This window comes from Coregonus clupeaformis, unplaced genomic scaffold (genome assembly GCF_020615455.1).
Source record: "Coregonus clupeaformis isolate EN_2021a unplaced genomic scaffold, ASM2061545v1 scaf0516, whole genome shotgun sequence".
Taxonomy (NCBI): Eukaryota; Metazoa; Chordata; class Actinopteri; order Salmoniformes; family Salmonidae; genus Coregonus; species Coregonus clupeaformis.
This window is the reverse complement of record NW_025533971.1, coordinates 188,707-207,159: the sequence shown is the minus strand read 5'-3', so window position 1 is coordinate 207,159 and position 18,453 is coordinate 188,707. Positions and strand designations below refer to the sequence as shown.

Genomic DNA, 18,453 nt, shown 5'->3' with positions numbered 1-18,453 from the left:
CACTGATCTGAGCTATCTGATTGGCTCTATGGCTGGAGGACACTGATCTGAGCTATCTGATTGGCTCTATGGCTGGAGGACACTGATCTGAGCTATCTGATTGGCTCTATGGCTGGAGGACACTGATCTGAGCTATCTGATTGGCTCTATGGCTGGAGGACACTGATCTGAGCTATCTGATTGGCTCTATGGCTGGAGGACACTGATCTGAGCTATCTGATTGGCTCTATGGCTGGAGGACACTGATCTGAGCTATCTGATTGGCTCTATGGCTGGAGGACACTGATCTGAGCTATCTGATTGGCTCTATGGCTGGAGGACACTGATCTTAGCTATCTGATTGGCTCTATGGCTGGAGGACACTGATCTGAGCTATAAATAAATAAAGCTACGAATAAATAAAAATAGGAACGCAAGATTTTATCCTTGTTGTTTTTTTAACAGAAATGTCTGGTGATCGACTAGTAATACTTCAATCAGTGTAGAAGTCTTTAAGCCTTGAGACATGGATTGTGTATGTGTGCCATTCAGAGGGTGAATGGGCAAGACAAAAGATTTAAGTGCCTTTGAATGGGGTACGGTAGTGGGTGCCAGGCGCAGCGGTTTTTTTCAAGAACAGCAACGCCTCTGGGGTTTTTCACGCTCAACAGTTTCCCGTGTGTATCAAGAACGGTCCACCACCCAAAGGACATCCAGCCAACTTGACACAACTGTGGGAAGCATTGGAGTCAACATGGTCCTCTGTAGCTCAGCTGGTAGAGCATGGCGCTTGTAACGCCAGGGTAGTGGGTTCGATCCCCCGGGACCACCCATACGTACAAATGTACGCACACATGACTGTAAGTCGCTTTGGATAAAAGCGTCTGCTAAATGGCATATTAACATGGGCCAGCATCCCTGTGGAACGCTTTCGACACCTTGTAGAGGTTGTGCCCACGATGAATTGAGGCTGTTCTGAGGGTAACTCAATATTAGGACACCCCTTCAAATTAGTGGATTCGGCTACCCAACCCTGTACACATTTTACAGTGTAGCATCAATTCCTACACTATAAACAACGTAATAAAGTGTAGGACTTCAGTGAAATACAGTTTCATTACCCCCGCATCAGTTCAACAACTGCAGACAGTTTGTGCCCGTTTTCAAGATAGTTCTTACTGTTGTTAATCAGATCCCCAGTCGCCTCCTCACCCTCTTCTTTCTCAGTAACATCCTCCTCCTCTTTCACTCTGAACGTGTCTTCCTCTTCTTTCTCAGTAACGTCCTCCTCCTCTTTCACTCTGAACGCGTCTTCCTCTTCTTTCACTGTAACGTCTTTCTCTTCTTCTTTCACGGTAACAGCCTCACCCTCTTTCACTCTGAACGCGTCTTCCTCTTCTTTCACTGTAACATCCTCCTCCTCTTTCACTCTGAACGCGTCTTCCTCTTCTTTCACTGTAACGTCTTTCTCTTCTTCTTTCACGGTAACAGCCTCACCCTCTACTTGTTTTTGTATTGTAACATCCTCCTCTTCCTCCTCCTCTTTCACTAGAGCTTCTTTCTCCGTCCAGCAGACCTCCTCTTCTTTAGCAGGAGGAGAGTAGTTTAGTGAGCTCATGGTCGGGGATGTTAGCTATCCAGCTACTAGCTACTAGCAAGGTAAATATTAAATTAAAGGGGGTAACTAGCTAAACGGCATAAGCCGACAGAAGTGTGTTTAAAACATAGTGGCTAATATACACTGAAACAGTGTAAACAGCTTGAATCTTTCAGCTATGTTGGCTACCGAGGTGTCTGACTAGCTGTTGTTGTTGTTGAAGAAGTGTTCCGTCCACTAGATTATACGTCACACTAGCAGCGTCGCCTGAAAGACGCACATCGTCATCTGCAGACAGGCGTGCTGACGCACTTGGGGGAAGGTTATGTTTTTCCATGACAAAACGTTTTATTTTATTTTATTATTAAATAATAATATTAAATTGAGACTAACAAACAGATGCATGTGTTGATTGATTAGTGCATTTTTTGATCAGTGAGAATCAAACTTACATCTACTACACATCTGCATTTAAGGCAATTTCTGATTAATTCAGTCAAACAAACAGATAATAATAAAATAAGCAGCTAGATCTATACTGCTCCTACATGGTGTAACAATACATCATGTAGATGTACAGTGGGGGAAAAAAAGTATTTAGTCAGCCACTAATTGTGCAAGTTCTCCCACTTAAAAAGATGAGAGAGGCCTGTAATTTTCATCATAGGTACACGTCAACTATGACAGACAAATTGAGGGGAAAAAATCCAGAAAATCACATTGTAGGATTTTTAATGAATTTATTTGCAAATTATGGTGGAAAATAAGTATTTGGTCACCTACAAACAAGCAAGATTTCTGGCTCTCACAGACCTGTAACTTCTTCTTTAAGAGGCTCCTCTGTCCTCCACTCGTTACCTGTATTAATGGCACCTGTTTGAACTTGTTATCAGGATAAAAGACACCTGTCCACAACCTCAAACAGTCACACTCCAAACTCCACTATGGCCAAGACCAAAGAGCTGTCAAAGGACACCAGAAACAAAATTGTAGACCTGCACCAGGCTGGGAAGACTGAATCTGCAATAGGTAAGCAGCTTGGTTTGAAGAAATTAACTGTGGGAGCAATTATTAGGAAATGGAAGACATACAAGACCACTGATAATCTCCCTCGATCTGGGGCTCCACGCAAGATCTCACCCCGTGGGGTCAAAATGATCACAAGAACGGTGAGCAAAAATCCCAGAACCACACGGGGGGACCTAGTGAATGACCTGCAGAGAGCTGGGACCAAAGTAACAAAGCCTCCATCAGTAACACACTACGCCGCCAGGGACTCAAATCCTGCAGTGCCAGACGTGTCCCCCTGCTTAAGCCAGTACATGTCCAGGCCCGTCTGAAGTTTGCTAGAGTGCATTTGGATGATCCAGAAGAGGATTGGGAGAATGTCAGATGAAACCAAAATATAACATTTTGGTAAAAACTCAACTCGTCGTGTTTGGAGGACAAAGAACGCTTAGTTGCATCCAAAGAACACCATACCTACTGTGAAGCATGGGGGTGGAAACATCATGCTTTGGGGCTGTTTTTCTGCAAAGGGACCAGGACGACTGATCCGTGTAAAGGAAAGAATGAATGGGGCCATGTATTGTGAGATTTTGAGTGAAAACCTTCCATCAGCAAGGGCATTGAAGATGAAATGTGGCTGGGTCTTTCAGCATGACAATGATCCCAAACACACCGCCCGGGCAACGAAGGAGTGGCTTCGTAAGAAGCATTTCAAGGTCCTGGAGTGGCCTAGCCAGTCTCCAGATCTCAACCCCATAGAAAATCTTTGGAGGGAGTTGAAAGTCTGTGTTGCCCAGCGACAGCCCCAAAACATCACTGCTCTAGAGGAGATCTGCATGGAGGAATGGGCCAAAATACCAGCAACAGTGTGTGAAAACCTTGTGAAGACTTACAGGAAACGTTTGACCTGTGTCATTGCCAACAAAGGGTATATAACAAAGTATTGAGAAATTTTTGTTATTGACCAAATACTTATTTTCCACCATAATTTGCAAATAAATTCATTAAAAATCCTACAATGTGATTTTCTGGAAAAAAATGTCTCATTTTGTCTGTCATAGTTGACGTGTACCTATGATGAAAATTACAGGCCTCTCTCATCTTTTTAAGTGGGAGAACTTGCACAATTGGTGGCTGACTAAATAATTTTTTTCCCCACTTATTTAGGCTTATTTAGGCTTTTATTGAATTTGTAAACATTTCCAAAAACGTAATTCCACTTTGACATTGTGTAGGCCAGTGACACAAAATCTCAATTTAATCCATTATAAATTCAGGCTGTAACACAACAAAATGTGGGAAAAGTCAAGGGGTGTGAATACTTTCTGAAAGCACTGTACACTGTGTGCACAATTATTAGGCAAGTCAGTATTTTGACCATATCATCATTATTATGCATATTTCCCAACTCCAAGCTGTATAAACTGGAATGCTTATTGGATTTAAACATATCAGGAGATGTGTATTTGTGTAATGAGGGAGGGTGTGGCCTAAGGAGATCAACACCCTATATCAAGGTGTGTATAATTATTAGGCATCTTCTTTTCCTCAGGCAAAATGGGCCAAAAAATAGATTTAACTGACTCTGAAAAGTCAAAAATGGTAAAGTCTTTCAGAGGGATGCAGCACTCTTGAAATTGCTAAGATATTGGGGCGTGATCACAGAACCATCAAACGTTTTGTTGCAAATAGTCAACAGGGTCGCAAGAACCGTGTTGAGAAAAAAAGACGCAAATTAACTGCCAAGGATCTGAGAAGAATCAAACGTGAAGCTACCAGGAACCCATTATCCTCCTGTTATCCTCAAATTCCAGAACTGCAACCTACCTGGAGTGCCCAGAAGTACAAGGTGTTCAGTGCTCAGAGACATGGCCAAGGTAAGGAAGGCTGAAACCCGACCACCACTGAACAAGACCCATAAGTTGAAACGTCAAGAATGGGCCAAGAAATATCTGAAGACAGATTTTTCAAAGGTTTTATGGACTGATGAGATGAGTGACTGTTGACGTACCAGATGGATGGGCCCGTGGCTGGATCAGTAACGGGCACGGAGCTCCACTTCGACTCAGACGCCAGCAAGGTGGAGGTGGGGTACTGGTATGGGCTGGTATTTTTTAAAGATGAGCTAGTTGGACCTTTTCGGGTTGAAGATGGACTCAAACTCAACTCCCAAACCTACTGCCAGTTTTTAGAAGACACTTTCTTCAAGCAGTGGTGCAGGAAAAAGTCTGCATCTTTCAAGAAGACCATGATTTTTATGCAGGACATTGCTCCATTACATGCATCGAAGTACTCCACTGCGTGGCTAGCCAGTAAAGGCCTTAAAGATGAAATAATATTGACATGGCCCCCTTCCTCACCTGACCTAAACCCTATTGAGAACTTGTGGTCCCTTCTTAAACGGTAGATTTATGGTGAAGGTAAACAGTACACCTCTCTGACCAGTGGCTATATTGGTCACAGATTTTTTTTTTTGAAATGTCAGAAATGTTTATTTGTAAATTTTTAGTTAGTTTATTATTCTCACTTTAACAGATGAAAATAAACAAGTGAGATGGGGAACTTTTCGTTTTTCATTTAGCTGCATAATAATTCTGCACACTAATAGTTGCCCAATAATTGTGCACACATAGATATTCTCCAAAGAAAGCCGACTTTCTTAAATATTCAGGTTTGAGGTTTATTAACATTTTGGATTGACCGAGAGCACTGTAGTTGTTCAATAATAAAATATATCCTCAAACATACAACTTGCCTAATAATTGTGCACACAGTGTATATATAAAACTCCTATCTCCCCACCCGGCAATCTGATAGCATATGTAAAATCTATGGTGAAATAAAACCACAGATAAATATACCTTACATAGTACATCTATTAAACAATACATACATCAGAAATAGTTACACATTATAGAGATCCATTCATGGATGTACAGGTCTGTTGGATAAACGTTCAGAAATATCCGCTGCTTTTTTCCAGGTTTCCATTGTGGACACCCTGGCCCTGTGAATCCTGGCAGTGGACACATTCTCAGTCAAAAACTTAAGTCAGAACACAGCCTCTCTATTCTCTCATGGGATTTCAGGTCCTCTGACTGGGAAAATGTCTTTCCACAATGAGAGCAGTGGTATGTCTTCTCCTCCCGTGTGTTAGTATGTTGGAAAGGCTTTTCTCCTGTGTGTATTCTCTCATGCTTTTTCAGACTCCCTGACCACCTAAAATTCTTTTCACACTGGGAACATTGGAAAGGCTTTTCGCCAGTGTGTATTCTCTCATGCGTTTTCAGGCTCACTAACCACCTAAAACTCTTTCCACAGTGGGAACAGTGGTAAGGCTTCTCTCCGGTGTGTATTCTCTCATGCTTTTTCAGGCCCCATAACCACCTAAAACTCTTTCCACAGTGGGAACAGTGATACGGCTTCTCTCCTGTGTGTGTTCTCTCATGCCCAACCAGGGCCCCTAACTGAGTAAAATTCTTTCCACAGTGGGAACAGTGGTAGGGCTTTTCTCCTGTATGTATTCTCTCATGCATTTGCAGGCTCCCTAACCACCTAAAACTCTTTCCACAGTGGGCGCAGTGGTGTTGGTTGGGCGTCTCTGGGTCTGGTTCCACTGAAGGACTCTTCCCACTGTCTGAGTGAGAGTCTGGTCTCTCTCCTGCCAAAGATAAACAGAGTATTTAGTTAAATAGTAAAGTGACCTTAATGAAACCTCCACATTATAAAAGTGTCTTCCTATGAGGTTTAATCCAGACTAGATCCCTCAATAACCTGAGGTCAGTTTTCACAACATTACATCATAAAAAATAAACTCCAAATCTAATCTCTCATGGAATGTCATGTTATAGGCAGATCAGAGCTCTATAATATTAGATAATGTCATGTTTTAGGCTGATCAGAACTCTATAATAATAGATCATGTCATGTTTATAGGCTGAGCAGAGCTCTATAATAATAGATAATGTCATGTTTATAGGCTGATCAGAGCTCTATAATAATAGATAATGTCATGTTTATAGGCTGATCAGAGCTCTATAATAATAGATAATGTCATGTTTATAGGCTGATCAGAGCTCTACAATAATAGATAATGTCATGTTTATAGGCTGATCAGAGCTCTATAATAATAGATAATGTCATGTTTATAGGCTGATCAGAGCTCTATTATAATAGATAATGTCATGTTATAGGCTGAGCAGAGCTCTATAATAATAGATAATGTCATGTTATAGGCTGAGCAGAGCAGAACTCTATAATAATAGATAATGTCATGTTTTAGGCTGATCAGAGCTCTATAATAATAGATAATGTCATGTTTATAGGCTGATCAGAGCTCTATAATAATAGTTAATGCCATGTTTTAGGCTGATCAGAGCTCTATAATAATAGATCATGTTTATAGGCTGAGCAGAGCTCTATAATAATAGATAATGTCATGTTTTAGGCTGATCAGAGCTCTATAATAATAGATCATGTTTATAGGCTGATCAGAGCTCTATAATAATAGATAATGACATGTTTATAGGTTGATCAGAGCTCTATAATAATAGATAATGTCATGTTTATAGGCTGATCAGAGCTCTATAATAATAGATAATGTCATGTTTATAGGCTGATCAGAGCTCTATAATAATAGATAATGTCATGTTTATAGGCTGATCAGAGCTCTATTATAATAGATAATGTCATGTTTATAGGCTGATCAGAGCTCTATAATAATAGATAATGTCATGTTATAGGCTGATCAGAGCTCTATAATAATAGATAATGTCATGTTTATAGGCTGATCAGAGCTCTATAATAATAGATAATGTCATGTTTTAGGCTGATCAGAGCTGTATAATAATAGATCATGTTTATAGGCTGAGCAGAGCTCTATAATAATAGATAATGTCATGTTTAAGGCTGATCAGAGCTCTATAATAATAGATCATGTTTATAGGCTGAGCAGAGCTCTATAATAATAGATAATGTCATGTTTATAGGCTGATCAGAGCTCTATAATAATAGATAATGTCATGTTATAGGCTGATCAGAGCTCTATAATAATAGATAATGTCATGTTTATAGGCTGATCAGAGCTCTATAATAATAGATAATGTCATGTTTATAGGCTGATCAGAGCTCTATTATAATAGATAATGTCATGTTATAGGCTGATCAGAGCTCTATAATAATAGATAATGTCATGTTATAGGCTGATCAGAGCTCTATAATAATAGATAATGTCATGTTTATAGGCTGATCAGAGCTCTATAATAATAGATAATGTCATGTTTTAGGCTGATCAGAGCTGTATAATAATAGATCATGTTTATAGGCTGAGCAGAGCTCTATAATAATAGATAATGTCATGTTTATAGGCTGATCAGAGCTCTATAATAATAGATAATGTCATGTTTATAGGCTGATCAGAGCTCTATAATAATAGATCATGTCATGTTTTAGGCTGATCAGAGCTCTATAATAATAGATAATGTCATGTTTATAGGCTGATCAGAGCTCTATAATAATAGTTAATGCCATGTTTTAGGCTGATCAGAGCTCTATAATAATATATCATGTTTATAGGCTGAGCAGAGCTCTATAATAATAGATAATGTCATGTTTTAGGCTGATCAGAGCTCTATAATAATAGATCATGTTTATAGGCTGATCAGAGCTCTATAATAATAGATAATGTCATGTTTATAGGTTGATCAGAGCTCTATAATAATAGATAATGTCATGTTTATAGGCTGATCAGAGCTCTATAATAATAGATAATGTCATGTTTATAGGCTGATCAGAGCTCTATAATAATAGATAATGTCATGTTTATAGGCTGATCAGAGCTCTATAATAATAGATAATGTCATGTTTATAGGCTGATCAGAGCTCTACAATAATAGATAATGTCATGTTTATAGGCTGATCAGAGCTCTATAATAATAGATAATGTCATGTTTATAGGCTGATCAGAGCTCTACAATAATAGATAATGTCATGTTTATAGGCTGATCAGAGCTCTATAATAATAGATAATGTCATGTTTTAGGCTGATCAGAGCTCTATAATAATAGATAATGTCATGTTTATAGGCTGATCAGAGCTCTATAATAATAGTTAATGCCATGTTTTAGGCTGATCAGAGCTCTATAATAATAGATCATGTTTATAGGCTGAGCAGAGCTCTATAATAATAGATAATGTCATGTTTATAGGCTGATCAGAGCTCTATAATAATAGATAATGTCATGTTATAGGCTGATCAGAGCTCTATAATAATAGATAATGTCATGTTTATAGGCTGATCAGAGCTCTATAATAATAGATAATGTCATGTTTATAGGCTGATCAGAGCTCTATAATAATAGATAATGTCATGTTTTAGGCTGAGCAGAGCTCTATAATAATAGATCATGTCATGTTTATAGGCTGATCAGAGCTCTATAATAATATATTACTAACTATTTCAGTCAATGTTATAGGCTGCATTTGATCCATTGTTAATAACGTTTTGTTGGTGGCCCACTTCATCTCTGAAGTAATAATGGAAATGACTATCTTTTCAAAATGATAATTGTTTGGTTTAGCCACACTATTCCCCTGAAATGGCTATTTTGGCCATGTTTTTAAGACTTATAAACTCCCAGACGTTTGCTAATATGTTCAGTCTCCCCATAACGTTTGTCTAGTTCATGTAACATCCATAGAGCTTTCCTGTTTGCTTTAACTCTCCAACATTACATTATTTAAAAGTTAGCTTTTTGGGGTATGGGCGATTTCGTGGGAAGGTCAACCTGAACATGCACAAATCAAGTAAGTCATTTCTAAATGAAAAACTATGTTCATAATTATCCTGAAGGTCTAGGCCTACGTATTTGAGTTCAGGCTTTATTTGACAAGTTTAAGTAGGTAACTGAATTATGACCATTAAATAGTAGGATGCAATCAATCATATTTAATGTCTTTTAGAATGGGCTCACAGAGCTTGTTTTCCCACTCACAGCTGTCCCCCGGTGTTAGTTATGGAGATGTTAATGAAGCAGTACAGACCAAATGGAAGAGTCTTGAGTTTTGTTTTAAAGTATTGTACAGATAGGGGGGGGGGGTCTGGGACAGGGAGTGTACCATCCATAAAGGCTTTAGGAAATGTAAAACATGCACCTTACATCAGATCATCTTGAAACTTTCTCTGTAAAGCTAACTTTCATCAAGGGTTTTATATGGTCTATAATTAGTTTCTCGCTTTTCATTGTCAGTATCTATTTCAGAGTTATGATTATCTGTAACATCCATAACGGCATTGGATATTGTTGGATCATATCTTAGCTTCAGAAGCTTGTCCATTCACCACATTTTGTGTGCTTGTTCTGAGATGTTTTCTTCAGACTTTTACTGAAGCAATTGTAGATATCTTGAAAATGATGTGTTCTAGGTATGATTCTCTTAAAACATATACAGTGGGGGGAAAAAGTATTTAGTCAGCCACCAATTGTGCAAGTTCTCCCACTTCAAAAGATGAGAGAGGCCTGTAATTTTCATCATAGGTACACGTCAACTATGACAGACAAAATGAGAAAAAAAAATCCAGAAAATCACATTGTAGGATTTTTTATGAATTTATTTGCAAATTATGGTGGAAAATAAGTATTTGGTCAATAACAAAAGTTTCTCAATACTTTGTTATATACCCTTTGTTGGCAATGTCACAGGTCAAACGTTTTCTGTAAGTCTTCACAAGGTTTTCACACACTGTTGCTGGTATTTTGGCCCATTCCTCCATGCAGATCTCCTCTAGAGCAGTGAAGTTTTGGGGCTGTCGCTGGGCAACACGGACTTTCAACTCCCTCCAAAGATTTTCTATGGGGTTGAGATCTGGAGACTGGCTAGGCCACTCCAGGACCTTGAAATGCTTCTTACGAAGCCACTCCTTCGTTGCCTGGGCGGTGTGTTTGGGATCATTATCATGCTGAAAGACCCTGCCACGTTTCATCTTCAATGCCCTTGCTGATGGAAGGAGGTTTTCACTCAAAATCTCACGATACATGGCCCCATTCATTCTTTCCTTTACACGGATCAGTCGTCCTGGTCCCTTTGCAGAAAAAACAGCCCCAAAGCATGATGTTCCCACCCCCATGCTTCACAGTAGGTATGGTGTTCTTTGGATGCAACTCAGCATTCTTTGTCCTCCAAACACGACGAGTTGAGTTTTTACCAAAAAGTTATATTTTGGTTTCATCTGACCATATGACATTATCCCAATCCTCTTCTGGATCATCCAAATGCACTCTAGCAAACTTCAGATGGGCCTGGACATGTACTGGCTTAAGCAGGGGGACACGTCTTGCACTGCAGGATTTGAGTCCCTGGCGGCGTAGTGTGTTACTGATGGTAGGCTTTGTTACTTTGGTCCCAGCTCTCTGCAGGTCATTCACTAGGTCCCCCGTGTGGTTCTGGGATTTTTGCTCACCGTTCTTGTGATCATTTTGACCCCACGGGGTGAGATCTTGCGTGGAGCCCCAGATCGAGGGAGATTATCAGTGGTCTTGTATGTCTTCCATTTCCTAATAATTGCTCCCAGAGTTGATTTCTTCAAACCAAGCTGCTTACCTATTGCAGATTCAGTCTTCCCAGCCTGGTGCAGGTCTACAATTTTGTTTCTGGTGTCCTTTGACAGCTCTTTGGTCTTGGCCATAGTGGAGTTTGGAGTGTGACTGTTTGAGGTTGTGGACAGGTGTCTTTTATACTGATAACAAGTTCAAACAGGTGCCATTAATACAGGTAACGAGTGGAGGACAGAGGAGCCTCTTAAAGAAGAAGTTACAGGTCTGTGAGAGCCAGAAATCTTGCTTGTTTGTAGGTGACCAAATACTTATTTTCCACCATAATTTGCAAATAAATTCATTAAAAATCCTACAATGTGATTTTCTGGAAAAAGAAATCTCAATTTGTCTGTCATAGTTGACGTGTACCTATGATGAAAATTACAGGCCTCTCTCATCTTTTTAAGTGGGAGAACTTGCACAATTGGTGGCTGACTAAATACTTTTGTCCCCCACTGTATGCTGAAATCAGGGGTTGGAATCAGTTCAGGGAACATAAATATATGCTGAAATCAGGGTTTGGAATCAGTTCAGGGAACAGAACCGAAAACTGGAAAATAACAACATTGTAGAGGGACAGAATCAGGAAGGAAAGTGATCCATACTGTTCCGGAACAGAACCCTTCTTTTAAAAGCATGGCAACCAGTTAATAACATTCTAGAGGGACAGAATCAGGAAGGAAAGTGATCCATACTGTTCCGGAACAGAACCCTTCTTTTAAAAGCATGGCAACCAGTTAATAACATTCTAGAGGGACAGAATCAGGAAGGAAAGTGATCCATTCTGTTCCGGAACAGAACCCTTCTTTTAAAAGCATGGGAACCAGTTAATAACATTGTAGAGGGACAGAATCAGGAAGGAAAGTGATCCATACTGTTCCGGAACAGAACCCTTATTTTAAAAGCATGGCAACCAGTTAATAACATTCTTCTACATTCTGGGCATTTTTTTTCCAGTCCCACAAACAATGGAACAAAGTGCCTATGCAAAGCCCTCCCTCTGTCACTCAGAAACTAATTCCAGTGTCTGACAGCTGGAAATCTTTGCAAGTGTGTGTAGGCTTTTTGGAGTGTTTATCCAACTGGATAAAAAAATTAAAAAAGTTATGTCTCCCCCACTTCTAAAACCAAAGTTGCGCCCCTGATCAATACACAGGTGCACCTTGTGCCGGGGACAATAAAATACCACTCTAAAATGTGCAGTTTTGTCACGCAACACAATGCCACAGATGTCTCAAGTTTTGAGGGAGCGTGCAATTGGCATGCTGACTGCAGGAATGTCCACCAGAGCCGTTTCCAGAGAATTGAATGTTAATTTCTCTACCATAAGCCGCCTCCAACGTTGTTTTAGAGAATTTGACAGTACGTCCAGCTGGCCTCGCAACCGCAGACCACATGTAACCACGCCAGCCCAGGACCTCCACATCCAGATGATAAACGGGGGGACGTCCTCCCCAGCTGCGTTGAAGCAGGCCAGCACTGTGATGTGCTCCTTGGTCCCCGGAGCCTGCTGGTACACGTGTTTTGCGCCCCGGGGAGCCAGCACTTTGAGCCTGCTCTGTTCGCTACGAAACCCAGACTCATCGCAGTTATAGATTTGTCTGGGTTTCTCCCTCAACCCACTCTCCTCCAAGTGCTTCTCATAAGAAGTGAAGAAGGTGTCCATCGTCGAACGCGCGGCACACTCAGCTCTCCCCCTGTCCAGGGTGTCCGGCCTCCTCATGCTCAGGTTCTTGGGCCTCCTCCTGAACATTTCCCACCACCTCTTCCCCAGTGGTGGGATTTTCTTCCCTTGGTGCCAAAACTTACAATAGAATAGAATATAAATTGTCCAGGATGAAAATGTTTATTTTGGCATCACCATCCACATTTCAATCAAATCAAATTTGATTTGCCACATGCGCCGAATACAACAGGTGTAGACATTACAGTGAAATGCTTACTACAAGCCCTTAACCAACAATGCAGTTTAATAAAAAAATAAAAAAATAGCAAATAATTAAAGAGCAGCAGTAAAATAAAATAACAGTAGGGAGGCTATATACAGGGGGGTACCGGTACAGAGTCAATGTGCGGGGGCACCGGCTAGTCGAGGTAATATGTACATGTGGGTAGAGTTAAAGTGACTATGCATTTACATCACACACATTGACAACAGTCAGTCCAGCATTCTACATACATAAACACATAGAACACCAGGAACCTGCCCATTTCATCAGCCTCTGTCTGGTGAAGGGGAACCCATGGCTGGCGCAGTAGATACAGTACTGCACCAGAGACTTTTCATACTCTGGTGCAAGCAATGTGGGTGGTCCACTGTGACCACCATGGGTCACCCGGCCGCTCAGCCTGTCCGCCAGGGTCTTCCGAGGTACACCATGCACCTTGGTAGATAAGAAAAGAAAACTGTTACTAGCAGATAAAATTCACACACACATGGTAATCTCCCAAAAAACAAAAGATGCCGAACCTTGGCAGCCTGGTGGATAGCCATCCCTGCCCCGCAGTCCTCCATGGCATGGAACATGTCCACCTGACTAACCTAAGGGCGGCAGGTAGCTTAGTGGTTAAGAGCATTGTGCCAGTAACCGAAAGGTCGCTGGTTCTAATCCCCGAGCTGATTGAAAAATCTGTCGATGTGCCCTTGAGCAAGGCAATTAACCCTAATTGCTCCTGTAAGTCGCTCTGGATAAGAGCGTCTGCTAAATGACTACAGAAAAACAAAAACAAAAACCTAGGCAGCCTGGTGGATAGCCTTCCCTGCCCCTCAGTCCTCCATGACATGGAACATGTCCACCTCACTCCACTGCTTCCTCTTGACTTTCTCCATGCTGTGGTGGTAAATACATGTAGCTAAATAACTTGGCATACTATACACATTTTAGAAAGATAATCCATCTGAATATGTATAAACATTTACAATTCAAAGCTAAGGCATTGAAAGGTGATGATGAAAGGTTTGACAATAACTGAAAGAATACCCACGTTTCTTTGATGTTATCTGTAATGAAAATTAGTGTCCCAATTAGTTTAATATTGATGCACACATCGTAACATTTGACTAAATACTGCCTCTATGTAGTTGTTGTAACATGAAACACAGCCAACAGTGATAGGTGTCAAAAAGTTCATGGTTCAAAGTTCAAAAGTATTTTTTGCAGATTGCGCAAAACGCCCCCATCAGACGACTCCAATTTTGATATGGTAAAGCTTGACAACATTCAGCTGTTTTCGTGATATGTATTATCTAACGCTTACAAGTTCTTTCCTTTTTTAGTTACTAAACAACATTTAGCAACTAAGCTAGCAACATGAGCAAATCCGTTAGCTATATGTCAGAGGTAGAAAGTTGGATATTAAATTATGCGTGTGTTGTGTGTCGCGCAGTCGAATTTTACAATATACAGCGTGTCCCAACAAAATGTGTACAAATATTACTTGAAAACTCTCATAACCTAACTTAACTTACATAAATTGCAATGATAGTCGGTGGTCAGCCAGCTAGAAAGGGTGTATTTAGTCGTTAAACTTACCGTTATTTTCCAGTCCATTACCGTTATTTTCCAGTCCAGCTCGAGGTGATTTAGTCCTCCAACCGTTAGAGTGTCCGAAGTTAGTGTCCGATTGTCGAGGGAAAATGTGCGATTTTTCTTTATTTTTTACTATTTTAATTGAAAACAATCAAAGTATGGTACTTATGTCGGATAAATAATGCAAATAAGAAGCCTTATGGATGTTACATTAAAGGGCCAATGCAGCCGTTTTTATCTCAACATCAAATCCTTTTCTGGGTAACAATGAAGTACCTTACTGTGATTGTTTTCAAACACCTCCCCCAAGGGGTACTATAGCCACACACATCAAACGTTTAATTTATATCTTGTTTGTCAATTCTGTGCGACATTAACGTTTTTTTTTTTAAAGAATTTTGAGTGCAAATCCATTGTTTTTGTTGGTGACCTGCTCTTTGGTGGTATACACATTTTACAGTGTAGTTTTATCAATTCCTACATTAAATAACAACATATTAAAATGTAGCTCTTCAGTAGAATACCGCTTTTAAACCACGCATCAGTTCAACAACAGTTTGTACTCCTGTTTTTAAGACTGTACTTACTGGTGTTAATCCGAGCTCCAGTCTCCTCCTCCTCTTCCAATATGACAGTTATCTCTCCCTCCTCCTTCACTCCAAAAACTGCATCCTCCTCTTCTTTCACTGTAACATCCTCCTCCACTTTCACTCTGAACGCGTCTTCCTCCTCTTTCACTGTAACATCCTCCTCCTCTTTCACTCTGAACGCGTCTTCCTCTTCTTTCACTGTAACATCCTCCTCCTCTTTCACTCTGAACGCGTCTTCCTCTTCTTTCACTGTAACGTCTTTCTCTTCTTCTTTCACGGTAACAACCTCACCCTCTGCTTGTTTTTGTATTGTAACATCCTCCTCTTCTTTCACTAGAGCTTCTTTCTCCGTCCAGCAGACCTCCTCTTCTTTAGCAGGAGGAGAGTAGCTTTGTGAGCTCATGGTCGGGGATGTTAGCTAACTAGTTAGTTAGCATTAGCGACTAGACTAGTGCTAGGCTAATTTATCAAGACAGCTACCTGACTAACAACGTAAATATGAAAAGAAATGGGGCAACTAGCTATAAGACAGAAGTATGTTTCAAACAAAGAGGCAAATATGCACCAAAACAGTCTAAAAAGCTTGAACGTTTCAGCTACGTTAGCTAGCAAACTACCGAGACAACTGACTAGCTGTTGTTATTGAAGAAGCGTCCCGTCCACTAGATTATACGTCACACTAACAGCATCGCCTGAAAGACCCACACCGCCATCTGCTGACTGGAGTGGGTAACGCAGTTTAAGGAAACGTTTATTTAATTTCCTGACAAAAAGTGTATTTTTCATTTATTTCATTAAATAATAATATTATATTGATACGTCCAAAGGAAAGCATGTGTTGATTGATTAGTGCAGATTTGTAATGAGTATAAAACATACTTTCCATCTACTACACATCTGACTGCATTTAAGGCAATGTCATATTAATTCAGTCAAACAAACGCTCTGCATCATGGTTTAACAGTGATCTACGTTCTATGAAAGCTGCTGGGAGCAACCCGGAGAGTCGCTAGAGGAAAAACAAAGCTAACTGCTCATGCCCAGGTCCTGGCATATCACCAGACTGCACACAAAGAGGCACTGAACACAAGTTATACATTTACATTTACATTTTCGTCATTTAGCAGACGCTCTTATCCAGAGCGACTTACAAATTGGTGCATTCACCTTATGATAGCCAGTGGGACAACCATTTTACAATATTTTTTTGGGGGTGGGGTAAGAGGGGGTAGAAGGATTACTTTATCCTATCCCAGGTATTCCTTAAAGAGGTGGGGGTTTCAAGTGTCTCCGGAAGGTGGTGAGTGACTCCGCTGTCCTGGCGTCGTGTAGGAGCTTGTTCCACCATTAGGGTGCCAGAGCTATACCAATCTCATTGCAAATGGTGAGGGGAACCCCAAAATGCTATTTTCTATTGTAAAGAAATTAGTTCAACCACCAGATAACTCCTCCTTTACCCACTCCATTGAGTAAAGTAAAAATGTTCATGAATTTTTCAGATTCCCAAATCTGAAATAAAGAGCATCTGCTTCATACTGAGCCTCCCAGCTGCAGTTTCACCAAATTCTCATTGACAACCCCAACATCTGTCTGAGGTCAACTACCTGCCCCTTGGACCCGATTCCCACAGTACTCATGAATCCAGCCTCACTCTTCTCAGTCCAACTACGACCACAATCATCAATAAGTCTGGCTGGATATTACAGAACTACCTTTTCATGTCAACAACTTATCAATGTTCTCAGAACAACCTCATCACATTTTCATAGTCCTTTAGCTTGATGACTAGTACACAAATTAACTCAATGAAACAGACAAAATTGAAGAGGTTTCAAGGTTAGAATGAAGAAATGCACATTATTTTAATCTATTTAAATTTCATCAATATCCAAAGCATAAACATTTCTGGCCTCCCGAGTGGCGCAGTGGTCTAAGGCACTGCATCGCAGTGCTAACTGTGCCACTAGAGATCCTGGTTTGAATCGTGGCCGGCCGTGACCCGGAGACCTTTGGGCGGCGCACAATTGGCCCAGCGTTGTCCAGGGTAGGGGGAGGGAATGGCCGGCAGGGATGTAGCTCAGTTGGTAGAGCATGGCGTTTGCAACGCCAGGGTTGTGGGTTCGATTCCCACTGGGGGTATGAAAAAAAAATCAAATAATGTAATGCACTCACTGTAAGTCGCTCTGGATAAATGACTAGAATGTAAATATAGGCACCCATTCTTAAATAATTCCATATTTCTTCTCAAGTAAATTGAAAATAGCTTTTGGTCTCCACACCTTGTCATTGGATGTTCAACATTGCAAAACCATTTTTTTATTTAAGTTTACTAAATTAAATTCAGAAATCAAAGACAAATGGCACGGACCAAATAACTGTCACCCCAATAACAACAGTTACACCCCTGGAGATACAGTACAATAACAAGGTGTGGAGACAACAGTTACACCCCTGGAGATACAGTACAATAACAAGGTGTGGAGACAACAGTTACACCCCTGGAGATACAGTACAATAACAAGGTGTGGAGACAACAGTTACACCCCTGGAGATACAGTACAATAACAAGGTGTGGAGAGACAACAGTTACACCCCTGGAGATACAGTACAATAACAAGGTGTGGAGACAACAGTTACACCCCTGGAGATACAGTACAATAACAAGGTGTGGAGAGACAACAGTTACACCCCCTGGATATACAGTACAATAACAAGGTGTGGAGAGACAACAGTTACACCCCTGGAGATACAGTACAATAACAAGGTGTGGAGACAACAGTTACACCCCTGGAGATACAGTACAATAACAAGGTGTGGAGACAACAGTTACACCCCTGGAGATACAGTACAATAACAAGGTGTGGAGACAACAGTTACACCCCTGGAGATACAGTACAATAACAAGGTGTGGAGACAACAGTTACACCCCCTGGAGATACAGTACAATAACAAGGTGTGGAGACAACAGTTACACCCCTGGAGATACAGTACAATAACAAGGTGTGGAGACAACAGTTACACCCCTGGAGATACAGTACAATAACAAGGTGTGGAGACAACAGTTCCACCCCTGGAGATACAGTACAATAACAAGGTGTGGAGACAACAGTTACACCCCTGGAGATACAGTACAATAACAAGGTGTGGAGACAACAGTT

At 40.6% G+C, this 18,453-nt stretch overlaps 1 protein-coding gene across 1 annotated transcript; it reads right to left on the bottom strand.

Annotated features, from left to right (window-relative positions):
* Positions 1-3,929: 3,929 nt before the first annotated feature.
* On the bottom strand, positions 3,930-15,326 carry LOC123484973 (zinc finger protein 135-like). Its single transcript, XM_045215797.1, has 2 exons — positions 15,293-15,326; positions 3,930-6,245 (listed from the first exon to the last, which is right to left on the bottom strand). Exon 2 carries the CDS (start codon positions 6,118-6,120, stop codon positions 5,623-5,625), a length of 498 nt encoding a protein of 165 aa, XP_045071732.1. The 5' UTR covers positions 6,121-6,245; positions 15,293-15,326; the 3' UTR covers positions 3,930-5,622.
* Between the last annotated feature and the right edge of the window lie 3,127 nt (positions 15,327-18,453).